This window comes from Vulpes lagopus, chromosome 1 (genome assembly GCF_018345385.1).
Source record: "Vulpes lagopus strain Blue_001 chromosome 1, ASM1834538v1, whole genome shotgun sequence".
NCBI classification, from domain to species: domain Eukaryota; kingdom Metazoa; phylum Chordata; class Mammalia; order Carnivora; family Canidae; genus Vulpes; species Vulpes lagopus.
The window spans coordinates 62,339,819-62,357,468 of NC_054824.1; the positions used below are offsets into that span (position 1 = coordinate 62,339,819).

General features: G+C 53.2%; 3 protein-coding genes across 5 annotated transcripts in view; 1 reads left to right on the forward strand and 2 right to left on the reverse strand.

Moving 5' to 3' along the window:
- The window catches only part of LOC121485219 (guanylyl cyclase-activating protein 1), a 14,323-nt gene extending 13,055 nt beyond the window's left edge, over nucleotides 1–1,268 (reverse strand). The window contains exon 1 of one of the 3 annotated variants that reach the window (XM_041745337.1): nucleotides 1,137–1,268. The gene's annotated coding sequence lies outside the window, so the exon portion shown is untranslated. Of the gene's footprint in view, nucleotides 1–339; nucleotides 398–789; nucleotides 900–1,136 lie in introns of those variants that run through there. The other 2 variants (XM_041745346.1, XM_041745355.1) reach the window with 2 other exon arrangements.
- GUCA1ANB (GUCA1A neighbor) lies at nucleotides 774–17,279 on the reverse strand. The gene is made up of 3 exons (XM_041748059.1): nucleotides 17,268–17,279; nucleotides 17,095–17,226; nucleotides 774–1,312 (listed from the first exon to the last, which is right to left on the reverse strand). The coding sequence occupies exons 1-3, from the start codon at nucleotides 17,277–17,279 to the stop codon at nucleotides 983–985; spliced, it is 474 nt and encodes a 157-aa protein (XP_041603993.1). The 3' UTR covers nucleotides 774–982.
- C1H6orf132 (chromosome 1 C6orf132 homolog) overlaps nucleotides 17,113–17,650 on the forward strand; it is a 33,078-nt gene continuing 32,540 nt past the window's right edge. The window contains exon 1 of the mRNA XM_041745314.1: nucleotides 17,113–17,422. Coding sequence (XP_041601248.1) covers nucleotides 17,278–17,422 — 145 coding nt within the window. The 5' untranslated portion in view covers nucleotides 17,113–17,277. The remainder of the gene's footprint in view (nucleotides 17,423–17,650) is intronic.

Genomic DNA, 17,650 nt, shown 5'->3' on the forward strand with positions numbered 1-17,650 from the left:
GTGGCCAGCACCAGCTTTGCTCGGGACTCAGGCTCTGGAGGGGTGTTGAGGCCTCTCTTGGGGAGAGGGGACCCAGAATCAAGTCTTTTTGAGTAAGGGACTGGTGGGGCTGGGTAGGGACAGGTAGGTAGGGGCCTGCGGGATCAGCCTCACAGAAATCCCCAAAATGATGAGGTGTCAGGAAACCACAGATAAGGGAACAAAGCAGACCATACTGCCCTAGATGTGTGTGGGGGGGTCTTTTTTTGTGACAGTCACCTGTGACCAGAGAGAATAACCAGACCCTAAAAGAAGGAAGCCATTAAAGATATTATCACCAGGGACGCCTGAGTGACTCACTGGCTGAGCGTCTGCCTTTGGCTCAGGGTGTGATCCCGGGGTCCTGGGATCAAGTCCCACATCGGGCTCCCTGCAGGGAGCCTGCTTCTCCTTCTGCCTGTGTCTCTGCCTCTCTCTGTGGTCTCTCATGAATAAATAAAATCTTAAAAAAAAAAAAAAAGATGTTATCACCAGTCCTTATTCAAACCAAGACATCCCAGGAATGATAAGGCCACAGTTCCCTGTCAGTTCTAAATAAAAGACTGTCGGTGGAGGCCCACGTTGGCAACCCTGTCAGGACACCTCTTGCTCCTTTGAGAGCTTCCTCTGTCTCATTGTTTCATAAACTATCGCTTCATTTCCCAGTCTTCGGGCATCTCTGGACTTAACCTACCATAAAACGCCCCCCTGTGGCCTCAGTTTACCCACCCACAGCCACCCATTCAAATGCCAGGGAAAGGAAGGACAAACTTTAATTGCTGCCGAGAACAGAGACCTCCCTTTGCCTTTGATGACAGTGGGCACGGCACAGCTGTCTTAGCCCGGGCACAGCTGTCTTAGCCCTTGCTCCCCCGGGAGCAAGCCGCCGTTCTCCCCGGGACCCAGGGTTGCGGAGGGGGGGGTCAGGGTGTAGCTGGTGGGGGGCCTTCTGACTGGCAGAGGCCTAGGTACGCCACAAGACCAGGTTGGCAGGAGGCACGTCAAAGCACTTGCGGGTGTGGTCAGTGTCCCTCCGGTACAGGTAGCCGCAGGTGGGCTTCTGCAAGGTGTAGAAGGGGTTCAGGGAGTTGGAGTACTGGGAGGTGTAGAAGCCGAACCTGAGCTTCTCCAGGCTCTGTCCCCTCGGGTCTACCACCACGGGCACATAGGCTGCCGCCAGGGTCTGCTCGCGGTCCTGTTTCCACGACCCGGACAGGGGAGGCCGTGGAGACTTCTCCTTTTTGCTTGACAGTGTCTTGGGCTCCCGGCTGGGTCCTGAGGGTTTCTTTGAGTCCTGGGGGGCGGGGAGAAGGAGAGAGCTGAGGCATCAGACTCTGGGGCTTGCACTGCTAAGGCCAAGGGTGGGAGTGAGGGGGCAGGTGCCACTGGTCAGAAGCTTCCAGAGCCACCCCCGAGACAGCTCTGGTGGCCAGACACCTCCAGGAGCAGGGTGACCCTCAGGGCCCCCTGACCTACCCCCTCTGGTGCAGACCTCTGCCTGCTTCTCAGAGGCTGGGAGCCAGGCTCATCCTCAACCCCTCACCCCTCTCCCCTCTGCCCCGTGTCCAGCTGTCTGTCAGTGTCCTCCACGGGGCTCCCAACTGGCCCTGGCTCCCGCCAGGCCTCCATTCTGTCTCCTGCAGGGTCTCTCCAGCCTGGGCCTCTGCACACCAATGGCCAGACCACATAGCTCTTCTCCTCAAAGCATCTTTGGCTCTCTGCTACCTAGAACAGAAATCTCTAGGACCCCTGGCCTGGAAGGCAAGAGCTTTAGGGACAGGGCTCCCGTCACCCTGTGCACTTGCTAGATGGCCTGCCTATCACCCCTGGTGGCAGCTTGTCCTTCCAGAACTCGGGGCCTTTGCTCAGGCGGTTCCCCCAGCCCAGCAAGCCCTCCCCCACTGCTCCCCCCTCATCCATCAGGGAGAGTCTCTTTCCCCTTTCGGCCTTAAGCTCCTTAAGGGCAGTGCATTCTCACCCTTACCCTTGACATGATGGCCTCCAAAGTCCTGTTCCTTGTTTTACTCCAGAACAAGGCATTTAGTGAGCACTCAATAAATGTTGGTCCAATTGAACTGGAATCTACTAAGGGGCAGTTGCCCTTCCAACCAGCCAGTCCATTCCATTTTAGAACACCTCTCATTGTTACAGAGTGACAATGCCAGCTCTTCACAATCACCGCTCTCGGTTGTTTAGGCACAGAGGTCTACTCCCCGAAGACGCCCCCAGTGCCCCACTGGCCACATTTAGTGACATTTATTTACTCCTCTGTTGCCACTCTCAAGACTGCCCCATGATCGAATTGTTTGGTTCACCCTTGATTCCCCCCACACCATCTCCCAGGTATTGGATGCCCATCTTACTAGGATTCTTCACAGACATGACGGTACAACTCAAAGGATGAGATGCCTGGGTGTCGGGCTGGCCCTCTCCTGCTCCTCCAGGCTACTGCTGTGAGGGGAACCCATTCCCACTCTCCAGCCTCATGGCCCTCCAACCCTGCCCCTGCCCCGGCAGGGAAATGGGAGGGAGCCCTAGCTACAGAGTTACTGCAAGTTGAAACCCCTGCCATCTTACAGAGGAAATCCCTGGCACTCAAGAGATAATGCATACTCCTTTGCATTTGATTTCAAACTACTTGCCCAACTCAAACCTGCCCAGGGCTTTCCTCCCAAGCAGGCTCTGATTCCTACCCAGGAACGCGTGTGTCTGCTGTGCCTTTCAAAATTCTTCCTATCCTTCCAAGCCAGCAACCCTCTGGACATCTCCTCCAGGAAGCCTCTGGTACTGCAGCCCCTGCCCCGTCTCACCCTCCTCTCTGCCTTCAGGCCCTCCTCTCGGGCTGTGCGGTCCTTTGCCAGGCAGGGACAAGGGGGAGGCAAGTGAGCATTGTAAGGAGGAGCCGGGGCCCCCTGAATGCTTCTTTACATCTTGCTGCCCTGGGCTCTATGCTTGCCTCACCCAACCCCGAATCCTGGTCCTTCCAGGCTCACATCAATGTTCCAATGGCCTGTCAACTGCTCCCCATGTTCAGGACCTCACCCTGTTCATCTCTGTCCCTGGGGCTGACCCCCATGCTGGCCCACAGCCCAGCTGGAGAAAGGGGCGAACAAGTGTTCAGCAGCCTTCCCAGACTCTCTGGGGCTCAGTGGTGCTGGGGGTGGGGTGCAGTTTACACACTGAGGGGTAACATCGGAAATGAGCTCTGACAGCGTTATCAGCAGGGGTTCTTCACCACCTGCTGTGAGCACATCAAACTCTTTATGGAGATTATCTCCTCTAATCCTCACCTTACCCTTTAAGGAAGATAGTATTACTAGTCCTAGTTATAGTTGAGAAAACTGTAGTAAGGGGGTTAGTCACATGTTTAGGGCCAGGTGGCTGGTAAAGAACCAGGCTGGGACTGAACCCAGGGCTGGCTGACCCTAAGGCCCACACCCTCTCCCCCATGATGCAGACCATGGCCACTGCACTGGGAGTGGGGGTGGGGCTGCCAATTCATCCAATTCATCTCTGCCCTCGTTTCCTCGTGGCACTGGGCAGCAGGGCAGCAGCTGAAGGGAAAGGCAGCCAGGCCTCCCAGTTTGGCAGGGACACTGTGGGGTTTTGAATGCTGGATTTTGGCATGACCATCTCTTGGCAGAGCTGGGGATATGACATTATTTGCTTCGTTCATTCATTCATTCAAAACTATCCTTCTTACATGCCAGGCCCTGGGCGTGCAAGTAAGACTAATAGAAATAGGAAGCCCTGTAGAGCAGGGCTTCCTGCCCCCAGCACCACGGATGCTGTGTGCTGATAATTCTTTGTTGTGGGGCAGTTCTGGACATTGCAGGACGTTTAGTATATTAAGTAGGTTTCTGAGAATGTGGGGCTCTGGTCCTTTTGACACTACAGAAGGGCCCAGCCCATGGCTGTGGAGGTGAGGACCCGCAGGGCCTCCTCCCTTCAGCCTTGGCCATTTGGACTCTGCTTCTCAGGCTCTGAGGCTGGTGTCCAGGACCCTCTTGTCTTGGGTCCACCTGTCAGCTATGCCTCAGTGGCTGCTACTGCAACATCTGGGGTCCTGGGGAGGGGGGCACCCAGTGCCTTCAGCACATTCAGGGATGAGGCCCTCATAGAAACTGGGGCAGAGGGATCCCTGGGTGGTGCAGCGGTTTGGCGCCTGCCTTTGGCCCAGGGCACGATCCTGGAGACCCGGGATCGAATCCCCCATCGGGCTCCCGGTGCATGGAGCCTGCTTCTCCCTCTCCCTCTGCCTGTGTCTCGGCCTCTCTCTCTCTCTCTCTCTCTCTCTCTCTCTCTGACTATCATAAATAAATAAAAATTAAAAAAAAAAAAAAAAAAAAAGAAACTGGGGCAGAGGGACAGTCCCGGGAGGAGGAATAAGATACCTGGGAGGAGGAAGGGAGGAGGAAGAGGAAGCCCAGGCAGTCCAGTCTTGCCCTGCCCTTTCTGAGGGCCCAGCTGGGCTCCAGGTGACTAACATCAGAGGGCTGAGAACACCCCATGCCAGCCCAGGGCCCAGCAGGGCCAGCTCTAGGGGGAGGGTGGGGCCTGAATGCATACTTTCCAAGTTAACCTCTGGTTTCATTGAACCATCTCCTCCCCTCTCGGGTTCTCCTGTCAAGAGCACGGGAGGTGTGGGGGCTGTGGAGGGTGCACTTGTGTGACTTTAGAGAAGTAGTTCACAACCTGGGGTGTTTTTCTCTCCAGGAAAACATTTGGCAATGCCAGGAGACACTTCTGATTGTCACAGTGGGGATGCTACTGGCATCCGGTGGGTAGAGGCCAGGGATGCCGCTAAATATCGTATGGTGGGACGCCTGGGTGGCTCAGCTATTTAGTGCCTGCCTTCGGCCCAGGGCGTGATCCTGGAGACCCAGGATCGAGTCCCACATCGGGCTCCTTGCATGGAGCCTGCTTCTCCCTCTGCCTGTGTCTCTACCTCTCTCTCTCTCTCTGTGTCTGTCATGAATAAATAAATAAAAATCTTTAAAAATAGATAAATAGATAAGTAAATAAATAAATATCCATCCTATGGTGCCAGGACAGCCGTCCAGTAAGGAATTATCAGCACACAATGTTATCGGTGCCCAGGCTGAGGAGCCTGCTTTAGAGCTTTGAGGAACACCTCTAACTCCTACCTGCTTCCCGCAGTGTGCACTTAAGCCTCCCATTCCAGGGAGCGACGAAGTCTAAAGGGCAGGTAAAGGGTCTAACCTGCCCCTTCCCTCCTTTCCAAATCCCACTACCCTTTTTCTTAAAAGATTTTATTTATTTACTCATGAGAGACACACAGAGAGAGGCAGAGACACAGAGGGAGAAGCAGGCTCCCTGCAGAGAGCCTGAGGTGAGACTCAATCCCAGGACCCCAGGATCATACCCTGAGCCAAAGGCAGATGCTCAGCCACTGAGCCACCCAGGTACCCTCCCACTACCCTATTTTTATCTGCATTTCCAGCAGAGCCAAAAGAAGAGACCTCTCCCTTAATGAGCCCGGCTCTGCAGCCAGACCCTCCCAAGGCATTTTAGGTACACAAATCTATGCGTCTGTCCCTTCTACCAAGATCTACAATGGGGAAGAGGGTGACTCAAGAGTGAGGCTTTCTAAGTAGAGCCAGAAGACCTCATATAGGGTTTTTCCGCAGGTCTGGGAAGACACTGGCCTCTCACAAATATCTCAGGCCCACAGGTACATCCTCTAGCCTACCCAGAGCCTGACATTCCACCATTAGCACCTCACTCTTGGGGAGAAGGCCTTGTGCCCTCTTGAAATGCAAATGGCACTGGGTGAGGCAGCGGATGAGGCCTCCCAGGGCACCTGGCCCTGTGGAATGTGCCTGGGCTTTGGAGTGTGAAGGTCTGAGCTCAGGGCCTCACTGGCCTTACAGGTCAGGCAGCCTTGGGCAAAGCTCAGAACCAAATTGAGCTTTGGTTGCCATGTTGGCAAGATGAGGATAATGAGGCTGTCTCCTTCACCAGCATGCCATGGGGGGGCAGTGAGTGTGGGAACTGTGCGAGCAAAATGCAAATAGTAATTATCATCAGCCTCATCCAGCAGTTACCCCCGTAGGTTTCAAACACGCTCAGCAGAACCTTGGTGAGAGCTGGTTGGCCGGCAGTGGGCAGAGGGGCTGGGAAGGGAGCAGATGAGGAGGCCAAGCGAGGGCCTTAGCTTCCTTGTTTGTGAGGCTGTGTAGCATTGTGGCGTGGAGTTCAAATTCAAGCTCTGCCACTCGCACTAGGTGGCCAATCTTTCAAGAATTTAAAATATTCTGTATCTCAGTTTTCCCACCTCTAAAGTGGGCACAACTACAGTATCTACCTCACAGGGTCACCATGAAGATTTAATGAGATATACTGGATAAAGAGCCTAGACCCCTTGAGCATTCAGTAAACTTTAGCTATCATTGCTACTTGTCACCAAGTTTGCCTAGAAGGGGAAATGCGCACTGACCATCCAGGAAGTGTCTGGGGAAGTGAAGGGGCAGAGGAACACCAGGGGGTAGATGGTGGCCGCCTTCCTGCCCCCTCCCCTGGGGAGACAGCAGGGGCTCCACCGTAGGGGAATAAGAGTTGGGTTGAGGTGGGCTGGCAACCAAGCTTTTTATAAGAGGCCCTCAGCTCCCAGCCACACAGGTGGGCCAGGCTTGGGTCTTCATACGCTTTCCTGCCCATCAGGCTTCTTATGGCCTTGGACTGTCCTGATGCAACCCTGTGATGTCATCCCACCTGGGACATCCTTGACCAGGGCCTCTCTTGTCGGTGAGATGGAATTTCTGGTGGTCAGGGGCTCCGGGGTCTCCCAGGGACTCTTGGGAAGTACTGGGAGTGCTGGGGTGGGGAGAATTTGCATGGCAGGGGCATTGTGATGCCTCTTTGACAGCACAATTCTGTCTTCCTAAGGAGACATAGAGGCAGGGCTGGGGGCTAAAATCGCAAGGCCTGGAAGGATCTTTTAACCTTGACATTTTCCCTGACCCCTGCGATGCCCTCTTTTCACAATCTCTCAGGACCTGTGACCTGTGGGTAGTAGAGTGAGTAGAGAGAGGAGGAAGTGATCCCAGTTACTCAGGTAACTTCAGAAGTCCTAATGTTCCCCCAGCGCCCCAACATATCATAAGAAATTACCAGCAAGGAGGAAATGTCCCCAGTCAACTCTCCATTCTCTTTCTGTCTCCCTCTCTCTCTCTGCCTTCCAAATTGCAGAAATGATGGAGGGAGGGAGGAAGGGATGGCTGGATGCATGGACAGACAGAGGAGTGGGAAAGTGGATGGGCAGGAGGATAAGTTTGGTAGGTAGATAGACTGTGGATGCCCAGACGCCCCTGATTTGAGACCTGCTCACCTTTTTAGCCTCATCTCTTGCTATGTTTCCCCTCACTCTATACAGTAGCTAATTTCTTAAACACACCCTGCTCTTTCCACTCCAAGCCTCTACCTATGCTGTTCTGTAGACAGGAGGCTGGGCAGGGTGCCTGGGGGTGAATGGATAGATAGATGGCCAGTAAATGGCTAACATGCTGGGTGGTTGTGCTGTAGAGACAGGATAGCAGGCCCAAGAGTCAGGCTCCTTGAGCTTGAAACTGGCTCTACTATTTTACTAGTTGTATGACCTCCGGCAAGTAGTTGACTTCTCTGTAGATAGTATTTGACAGTCTGTTCATCTGTAAAATGGGTAGACTACAGGTCTCTACCTGCTAGGGATGGGCAGAGGGCTCAGGATGGGGCCTGGCACAGAGTAAGCACTTGGTAAGTAATAGCTATTATTATGTGTGAGCAGGTAACTGGATTGATGGGTAGGTGGCTGAATGGGCCATCCCATCCCCATCTTCAAGAACCAGACCCATGCCCAACACCAGACTTGATAGGCACCTTCTAGGAATGGGTCAGAAATCCCACATATGGGAGGGACCTGGGTTTCAAAGGGGACGAAGGGATAGGACCAGGGGAAGGAGATAGAACAAGCCAGTGACTTCCTGCCCTCTGCCACAATGGCTTGGGCTGGGCAAGGGCTTGTTTCCTTCCTGGCACTGTGTCAGCACTGACTGTTGGTTACGGGGTGGACTTTGGGGCCCTGTGGCAGATTGGAGTTGGGGTGTTGATGACTTGTGCACTGCTCAGATCTCACACCCTGATGGTAATGACCCCTAATTTCTGAGAGGGTGGGAGGGCCCAGGAGGGGAGGCGGGGGGGGGGGGGGGGGGGGTGCGGAGGCAATCAGGGCTTCCCTTCCCAGAGCTTCTGGTCAGGGATTTCTAAGGCTCTGAGGTGATGCTATCTTGCTTGAGAGGGAATGAAGCGGGGACACGGTATTGTGGCAGATGTGCCCAGCATTGCCAGCTCTGAGGAAAGTGGCCTGGCTCCAGCCCGGGGCCTGAAGCTGTCAGGAAGGAGCCCAGGGGACCGGCGGGGGTTTGGTGAGCAGATCACCACAACTTAGCACTCTCCACACTTTGTCTCAGCCAAAGAGGGAGGTGCTGGGCTGGTTGCCTGGTAATCAGAGACAAGTCCCACCACTTTTCTGGGCCTCAGCTTCCATGCTGAGTGCACCATGAGGATGTTGGGTCTCTCCATCTTGAACATTTGAAGGAAGATGAGTTGAATTTCATCCTGAGGACTTCACGTAGGGACCCCTCCCCCATGACTGACCATAGGCCTGGACCCTGGCAGGAGCATCTCCAGCCCGGGCTATGCCACCGTCTTCGTGGGGACCTCAAGACAGGACATGGCTGGGGAGACCTCCTTTAGCAAAGCCTGGCCAGTCAAGCCAGATCTGTCTTATTTCATTTGTAAATCATGGGATGGTTTAAGATTGTGGCCTCTGGGAGCACCTGGGTGGCTCAGTAGGTTAAGCATCTGACTCTTGGTTTCGGCTCGGGTCATGGTCTCAGGGTTGTGAGAAAGAGCCCTGTCTGCATTGAGCTCCACATTGGGCCCCACACTCAGAGGGGAGTCTGCTTCATTCTCTCTGTCCCTCCTCTCTCCCTCTCTCTCTCAAATCAATCAATCAATCAATCTTAAAAAAACAAAAAAAAGATCATGACCTCTGGACCCCCTCTGCCTAGGTTCAAATCCCAGCACTGCCACTTCTCAGCTACATGACTTACCTAAATCACTTAACCTGTCTCTGCCTCAATTCCTAATCTGATAACAGAATCCACCTGGAAGGCTTGTTGTGCACACACCACCCACCTCACCACCATGAGCTTAGAGCAGTGCCTGCTGCAAGGTAGGTGCGAGGAGTTATCTTATTATTTCTAAACTCCAGACCACACCGACTCAGTCTTGCCTCCTGGAAGACCACCTTTCTCTGACTTCTTTGCCACACTCCAAGCATCAACTCAATTTATTCATCATCAAAGTTCCTGGAGGGTAAGGACTGACCTGTACTCCTCAGTGGGCTGAACTGGAGCACAGGAAACTCACCAGGTACCGGTACCCACACACCTTGGCACACACAGCCACCCCTCCTGCCTCTCTGCTGCCAAAGTGCCCTGCTACCGCCCTGCTCTATGTAGGCCTGGTGATTTGGACAGTCTGTCCACCTCTCCTCACCTGCTGTGGGGTTTGGGCAAATTGCTTGGCCTCTCTGGTCCTATTTGTTTTTCCTTTGCCGGACTTCAAGTACAGAGGGCTGAGTTATTCATACACCTTGTGCATGGTGCATTACCACCCCTGGTCTACGAAGGACTCCTCTCTTGCACTAATTTTCCCCCTTCATCTCCAGTCTCCAACCACATTCCCCACCCACCCCCGCCGGAGGCAACCATACTAATGTACTTAATGAGCATCTTCTTGTTCATATATTCTTACAAAATATATGTATTATTGTTTTGCATGCAGGCAGTTTTCATTTACATAAGTGGCAATGCTGTGTTTTAGATCTCATTCTGTTTACTTTGATGGCTCCCTACTGATTTCTAAGATCCATCTGTGTTGCTGTTACCAGCATCTGGTTCCTCGCTTCTGATCGCGATGTAGTCGATGCAGTGCATCCACCACATTTTATGTCTCTGCTCCTCCCAGACCCCCCCACCTGGGGGCCTCCAACTCCCCATCCCCACAGACAACACTGCAATGATATCACCTCCTTGGCCCTCTATGATTTCTCTGGGGGCATATTCCTAAGAGCAGAATTGATTTGTCACAGACTAGGAGTAAACATCACTTAAAGTCTTTTCTCCACCCATATGAGGAGTATATTGTCCCGTCCCTTGTGGCGCTGATGATGGTAGTGGGTTATACATGCAATCCACTCGGCCCCACTCCTGACACAGAAGAGATGCTCAGTGGCTGTTCCTTCCAGATCTCAGGGAGAGGAGGAGGTAAGCCAGACGCAGGTTGGCTCACAGAGAAAGGCACCCAGGGCTCAAAGCCCCAGCTCAAGGATTGTTCTGCAGAGCCTGTGAGAAGTATGTGGGGCTGTGCTGATTCCTGGAGGGTATGGACTAATCCAGAACGTTTGAAGCTCCCACAGCCTGCACACAGGTCCTGGTGTCCCAGGCAATGCTTACTACAACCCAGCTGTCATTCTCTCCTGGGAGCCAGAGTCACCTCCTCACACAGAAGGTGCCAGACAGCCTTATTTGTTGTTCTGCTCCTGCTCTGCCAGACAATGAGCATTTTACTCAGACATGAAACCACACCCGAGTGAGTACTGGATCCCACCCTCCCATTGTACAGATGGAGAAACTGAGGTTCGGGATAGCTCCATGGTCTCACAGGAGGTTAGTGGTGGAAGTGGCTCTAGAATATGCATCTCCAGGTTCTCCCTTCTAGTACTCTTTAAAAGAAAATGCAAAAAATAAAAATAAAAATAAAATGCATCCCATGTTAAATTGTGTTCTTTCTTATTTATGGACTTTTCAGTTAAAACAAATGACCTACCAGCAGAGCACATTACTAAAAAGTGAAAAAACAAAACAAAACAAAACAAAAAACAGGACAGCCCAGGTGGCTCAGCGGTTTAGTGCCACCTTCCGCCCAGGCCGTGATCCTGGAGACCTGGAATCGAGTCCCACGTTGGGCTCTCTGCATGAAGCCTGCTTCTCCCTTTGCCTGTGTCTCTGCCTCTCTCTCTCTCTCTCTCTCTCTCTCTCTGTCTCTCATGAATAAATAAATAAAATCTTAAAACAACAACAAAACAAAAAACCCCACATGTAGTCCTGGCATTCCAGCTGAATCTTCTCCATGGTTCTGTTCCTTTCCAATCCCTGGCCATTTACAAATACAGTTTATATATCTGTAGTCACAATCTACATGGAGTTTTGTTTTTTGCTTTTTGTACTTAGCAACCTTTTATTTATTTTTTTAAGTGCGCATGTGCACACACACGTGATTTCAGATTTCAGGACGTGTTTTACGATGGGATGTTTTTGCCTGGGCTTCAGGGCGATCTTGCAGACGCCCGCCCCACCCCGTGTCCTGGGCCCCAGTGGAACTTTCCTTCTTGAGGTTCTTTTGTTGAATTGTCACTGCCCTCTTCCAGCCTGTCAGGGCTACTGTTCTCTTTGCTGTTCCCCGGGTAGCCCCTCTACACCCAAAGTCGGGTTGGGAACAGGGGCAGGAGCATGCAGCCTCTAAGTACCTACCATGAGTCAGCCTCTCAGATACCTTGACCCACTATCTTGTTGAATCTCATAATAACCTCACATAATAGCCCCTGTTTTTCAGATGAACAAACTGACACACTCAGGTGGTAGCTCGGCCACGGCCACACCCTTGCTAAACAGCAGAGTCAGGATTCAAACCTATTTCCCAGCAAGGATCCTTCCCACTCTGGCATGGTCCTCTGGGCAGAGCCCATGGTTAGTTACCAAGGGAAATGAGTCTCTCCTCAGCACCCCACAACATACCACTCCCCCACCCAGGGCTGTGCTTGATCTCCACACTCTTGGGCACCAGGTAATGAGTTTCTCTGAGCCCGCTCTCAGGATGTGGGAGTCTCCCTCTGCCTCCCGCGAGCTGGACTTCATCTTAGCCTGACCTCATCTCCTGGCACCCACCTGGCCAGAGGAATGCTGAAGTCAGGGGACTGGAGCCCACCTCCCCACCGGAGGCCAAAGGAAAGTTTTAGGGGCTGGTCTGGCAAAAGGTGTCTCCAGCCTGGAACGAGGCTGGACCAGATGATCCATAGCTCAGTAGCAAGTGGGAATTGGGAGTGCTGACCTTTGTCCCTGCAGGGTCACCCAGGTGGGGGTGAAGGGGAACCTCAGGACCTCTCAGGCCTGCACTTCCCCTACTGGGAGTGCACTCTCTCAGCCAGGAGTGCTTGGCTTCATTGGATGTAGGGAAAGCCATAAATCTGACAAAGTCCTAGCTGAGTCTCTGGGAAGACTATAGTGTCTGGGCCCCAATTTCACCCCACAGTCCAGAAGCGGCCAGTAAAGTCGGCTCTTGTTACTAAGTAATTGCTGAACCAAGATTTAATTACAGGATTGGGCTTTGGCTGTTTCTAGGAGAGCCTGTTATTGGGCTGTTTCTTTTACCAGGGGAGCAGGTTGAGGTGTTGCTGGGAGCTGGACTGGTGGAGAGGGAGTGCCCCCTGTTGAACCCAGGCTTTCCAGAGACTGCCCCCCACCCAGCCCCTGCCAATGGGCGACTGAAATCTGGGTGAAGTGGGGGGATGGGCAGAAAGAACCTTGACATCCAGACTCTGCAGCCCGATGGCCTTCTGCTGTTCACGATCACACGGATTCCCTCTCCTCCCCCAATCCCAGCCAAAACACCCCCAGAAAGCAAGGGAGTCAACAGGGCAGAGAAATGAACAAATGCTTCAGAGTGGGGGTGGCCTGCGGGCACCAGGCCCTGTGCTGGCACTTCACACCCATGATCTTACTGCATCTTCCTGACAACACTATGAGGGCCACTCTTGCTCCCCCACTGCAGACGAGGAAACAGGCTCAGAGCATTTTTTAGTAGATGTGCTGCCGAAGCGAGCACATCAGAGCATTTTTTACTTCTCCTATGTGCAAACTGTCCATCAACACCTTCCTTCCTCCCTAAGAAATGTCCCACAGAAAAGCTTGGCTCTGTTGCTACCACCAGCAGACTAGTCCTGCCCCCCATGGCCCCCCACAACTGCTTGTATTAATTAACTGACTAACCAATTAACAGATCAATCGAGCAGCTTGACTTAGCCCCTCAGCCTACATTTCTTCCCATTGTCCTTCATCCACTACTAGATGAACATCCTCAAAATACAGCTGTTGGAGGGCATGGCTGGCTCTGTCAGCGGAGCGTGCCACGCGTGATCTCAGGGTGGTAAGTTCGAGCCCCACGTTGGGTGTAGAGATTACTTAAAAAAACAAATACACAAAACCCCCCAGCTGTTACCAGTCACCAGTGCCTCCTCCTGGTAACCACTGATTCTAGGCCACAGCTCCTCAAACCTTCACAAGCTCCTGAGTCACCTGGGGACCTTGTTAAAACACAGATCCTTTGCTGGGCACCTTAATCCATCAGCTCACTGCATCTCATGACAACCTTAAATTAATAGCCTGTTTGACAGACAAACAAACTGAGGCCCAGAGAGGTTGCCCAATGTCAGGGAGAGGGTTTCTACAGTTCTAGTAGGTTCTATAGTTCTAGTAAGATCTCAGGTGATACAGATGCTTCTTCTGGGTTACAGACCATACTTCTAGACTCTCCTGCCTACTTATTTCTTTTTAATTTTTCTTTATTTTTAAAAAAATATTTATTTGAGAGAGAGAGCATGAGCAAGGGGAGGGAGGGATAGAGGGAGAGGGAGAAGCAGACTCCCTGCTGGGCAGGGATCAGGACATGGGTCTTGATCCCAGGACCCTGGGATTGTGGACCCAGAGCTGAAGGCAGCTGCTTAACTGACTGAGCCAGCCAGCCAGATGCGCCTATTTATTTTTCTTTATTTTTAATTGAAGTGTGGCTGACACACTTTTTCTTTAATTTTGAACATCGAATATATTTACATGGTTGGATAACGAAAAAAGCAGGATGCCTGGGTGGCTCAGCAGTTGAGTGCCTGCCTTTCTTTGGCCCAGGGTGTGATCCTGGAGTCCCAGGAGCAAGTCCCACATCAGGCTCCCTTCATGGAGTCTGCTTCTGTGTGTGTGTGTGTGTGTGTGTGTCATGAATAAATAAATAAAATCTTAAAGAATAAAAAAGCATCTTAGGCTCAAAATTCTCCCTCCCACTTCTATCCCATTTGTCCAGTTCCCCCCATCTCCACTCCCAGTAACCACTTCTATCAGTTTCTTATGCATCTCTCCATCTCTCCAAAGTTCTTCTGTGCCAGTACAAACAGGCAAATAAGAACCTACTTATCCTGCCCCAAATAGTAGCAAACTACACACACCGTTTTGTCAACAGTTTATCAGTTTATCTTGGAGATAACTGGACACAGTCAGTTGACTCATTCTTCTTTTGAGTTGCATTATTATTCCATTGTGTGGACGTGCTGTAATTTATTTAAACAGTCATCTCCAGATGGACAATTTAGGCTGTTTCCAATCTTACCCACTGGTCTTTTTAAGCCCAGGATACCCTGGCCAACCTTGCCGTGACTTCCTTCTCACCCTGCAGTTCCCAGCTTCCACCATGCTGAGCCTCCTGTGTGCCCTCCCCAGATGCTCCAGTTTACCCTGACTGCTGCCCCTCTGAACCTCTGTCCCCCTTGTCTTCTCCTCCCCATTACTTCCCCTAATCATCTGTGTGTGTGTGTGTGTGTGTGTGTGTGTGTGTCTCCAAATAGATGAAAGCAACTTGAACTTTGATGCCATGTCTTTGATTTCTCTGGATCCTTTGCAGCCCACAGCTGGCACAGAACAGTTCTCTAGAATACTAAGTGTGTAGTGGATGTTGCATATAAATGGAGCTCCTCCTCAGTGGCTCTGCTGGGGGTGGTCCAGAGTAGAAGAGCCCAGGAGCTACCCTAAATGGGAGCACTTCATGGCTCCAAGGTCTCCAGGAAGGAAGCCTCTGTCTCATACCTGAGTGTCTAGAGCCCTTGGGCAAGGTTATGATGATGTCCAGGGCATGATGGGGCATCTGGGTGTCCCTTGTGCCTTCCCTGTGTGGACGGTAGGAGGAACCATGATGCAGAAGTAGGAGGTTGGAGGGATGGATGGTATGGGTATGTGCATACGCTAGAACAGCTCCTTCCCTTCTCTATTAACATCCTTGTCATCTTTCATGGGCCAGCTCAAGTCTCAATTCTCCCAAGAAGCCTTCCTGGACTTCTCCAGCCCATGTTGACTTCCCCTCCTCTGAATTCCTGCTATGTGTAATGAGTGACACCAATGACTATTCTGAACTTAGTCATCATGGCCATGCCATGATGAATCATTAAAGAGCTGCCATCTTGAATCATTAAACCCATCTCCCTAATGAGACCTCAAGATCCTCCATGGTAGAAATAAAACTTCTGTAATTCGCTCATATTCCCATGTACCCCCAAACCCTCAACCCAGAACCAGGCAATTGGGAGAGCCTCCACAACTACTCCTTGAATGAATGGCAATAGGTTCCAAGAGTGCCATGGTAGTGGGTGGGGTAAGACATGGTTGACCACAGGCATGTCTCCAACCAAGAACATCTGGGGGAACACAAGTGTTTCTAAAGATGCTCCTGTCCCCACCCCACCCCTAGCCCATCTGTTCCTCAGTCTCTTCCCTCCTGCTGAGAAAAAAATGACCTCATAGCCACAAGCCCTAAAAGCCCAACTCATCCTGTCCCTTAACCTGGAGCAAGTAAAGGGGACTTTTAAAAAATGTCACTGTCATGAAAAACAAAAGTAGGCAATGGTACTAAATATGTAAAGGCACGTGACAAGCAAATGCAATGTGTGAATCTTGGCTGGAGTGTGGATTGGACAAAAAAAAAAATAAATGAAAATGACATTTGGGAGATAATTGGGAAATTTTTCATACTGCAGTGTGGTAACTGTATTGTGGTCATTTAGAAGAATATCCTTATTATTAGCAATGAATATTGAAGTATTGGTATGCATGGGGAGATGGGCCAGGATATCTACAAGTTTCCATCTTCAGCAAGATGAAAATGGAAAAATAAAAAGGCGTGTGTAGGTGTGTGCATGTAGAGAGAGAGGGCACCTGAGCAAATGTGGTGATGTGTTGACCATCCAGGAGAAAGGTGTACAGGTGGTCATTTTACTCGTCTTTCAAATTTTTCCAGAATGAAAAGTTGAAGGGGAATCGACTGCCTTTAGTACAAAGAGCTGGACAACTGCAACTGTCTGGGTAGGGGTGGGAGGCTCAGAGGAAGCACTCTGTCGCCTGTGACTGGCACCCCCACGCAGCCATCCACTCTTGCCTCCAGGAAGCATGGAAATCCACCGCGTTGGCCAGGCCAGTCCCCTACTCTCAGCACCTAGCACTGGGCCACCCAGTCATCGACTCCCAGGACCCTCGCTAGGAGGAAGCAGCCCACCTCAGCTAGGATTGTTCTCCGAGCACTTTTGAGGGCCACAGCTCCTCTCCCTGGGAAGGGAACTGGATCCAGGTGCACCTGGCTCACCTTGGGTTTCTAAAAATTATATTCACTTGACTTCTCAAAAAGAAAAGGGAATTTGATGTACAAAAAGTGCCAAGATTTAGTCATCCCATCGCACGGTTCTCTTTGGAGCTCTCTCACCGCGGCTGTTTTCCACCTTTGCCATCCGGTGGGGGGATCCTCCTTTATTGCTTTTCCTCCTTTTTCTTTTTTTCCAGTGGGCACTTCCTTACCACCCACGGAAGGCTCGCGGCCCACAGTTTTGGGGGCCCGGAGAACCCTGCGGCGTCCCGGCCTCGTCCCGAGGGCGCAGACCGACCCGGCCACGAACCTCCCGGCGAGTCGGGAACCCGGCCGCGTCCTCCCGGCCCCGGGGAAGCGGGCGGGGCGGGGAGGCCCCGAGGGCCGGGGGGGGGGGGGGGGGGGGGCTCGACTTCCAGGCTGGGCGTGGAGGGCCGGGCGAGGTCCCCAGCCCACCGGCCGCGCCAACAATGGCCTGTTGTAGGAGGAGGCGGGCAGGAATGCGGCCGGGGGAGTCGGCGGGCGGCGGGGCGGGGCCGGGGCTCGGCCGCAGCCTCTTACCTGCCCAGGTGGCTCGCATTTCCCGGCGAGCGGCGGCGCCCGCAGCACCTGTCGCGGGGCGCGCGGGCGGGGGCCGGGCCGGGCCGGGGCCGGGGCCGGGGCCGGGGGCGGGGGCGGGGGCGGCACGGCCCGCTAGAGGCCCCGGGAGCCGGTGCGAGCAGTCCGGGCCGGGCGGGCGGCAGCATGAAGAAGAGCCAGACGGCGCAGGGCACCTTCAGCAAACTCTTCGGCAGGAAGCACGCCAGCCCCGCGGGCACCTCGCTCTACGCCACCAACCCGCCCTGGATCTTCACCCGGGAGGCGCCGGAGGACGGGAGCCGCGACCTGGGTGAGCGCGGGCGGCCGCGGCGGCCTCGGGGAGGCGGGAGGGAGGCGCGAGGCGCGGCCCCAGCGGCGGGGCAGGAACACGTCGCAACCTGCGGCCCCGCGGCCCGGGAAAGGGCGGGGCGCCCGGGCTCAGCACTCTCGCTCCTCCGGCAGGTGAGGTCCGACTCCTCGTGGCCAGCAGGGCTCCGGGGCGGGCGACGCGCCCCCCCTCCGCTGGCTGCACCGCGGG

Coding starts and splice junctions, on each gene's coding strand:
- GUCA1ANB (XM_041748059.1), bottom strand. Junction 1,313..17,094: donor AATGCGAGCCACCTGGGCAG/GTAAGAGGCTGC, acceptor CCCGCCCCCCAG/GACTCAAAGAAACCCTCAGG.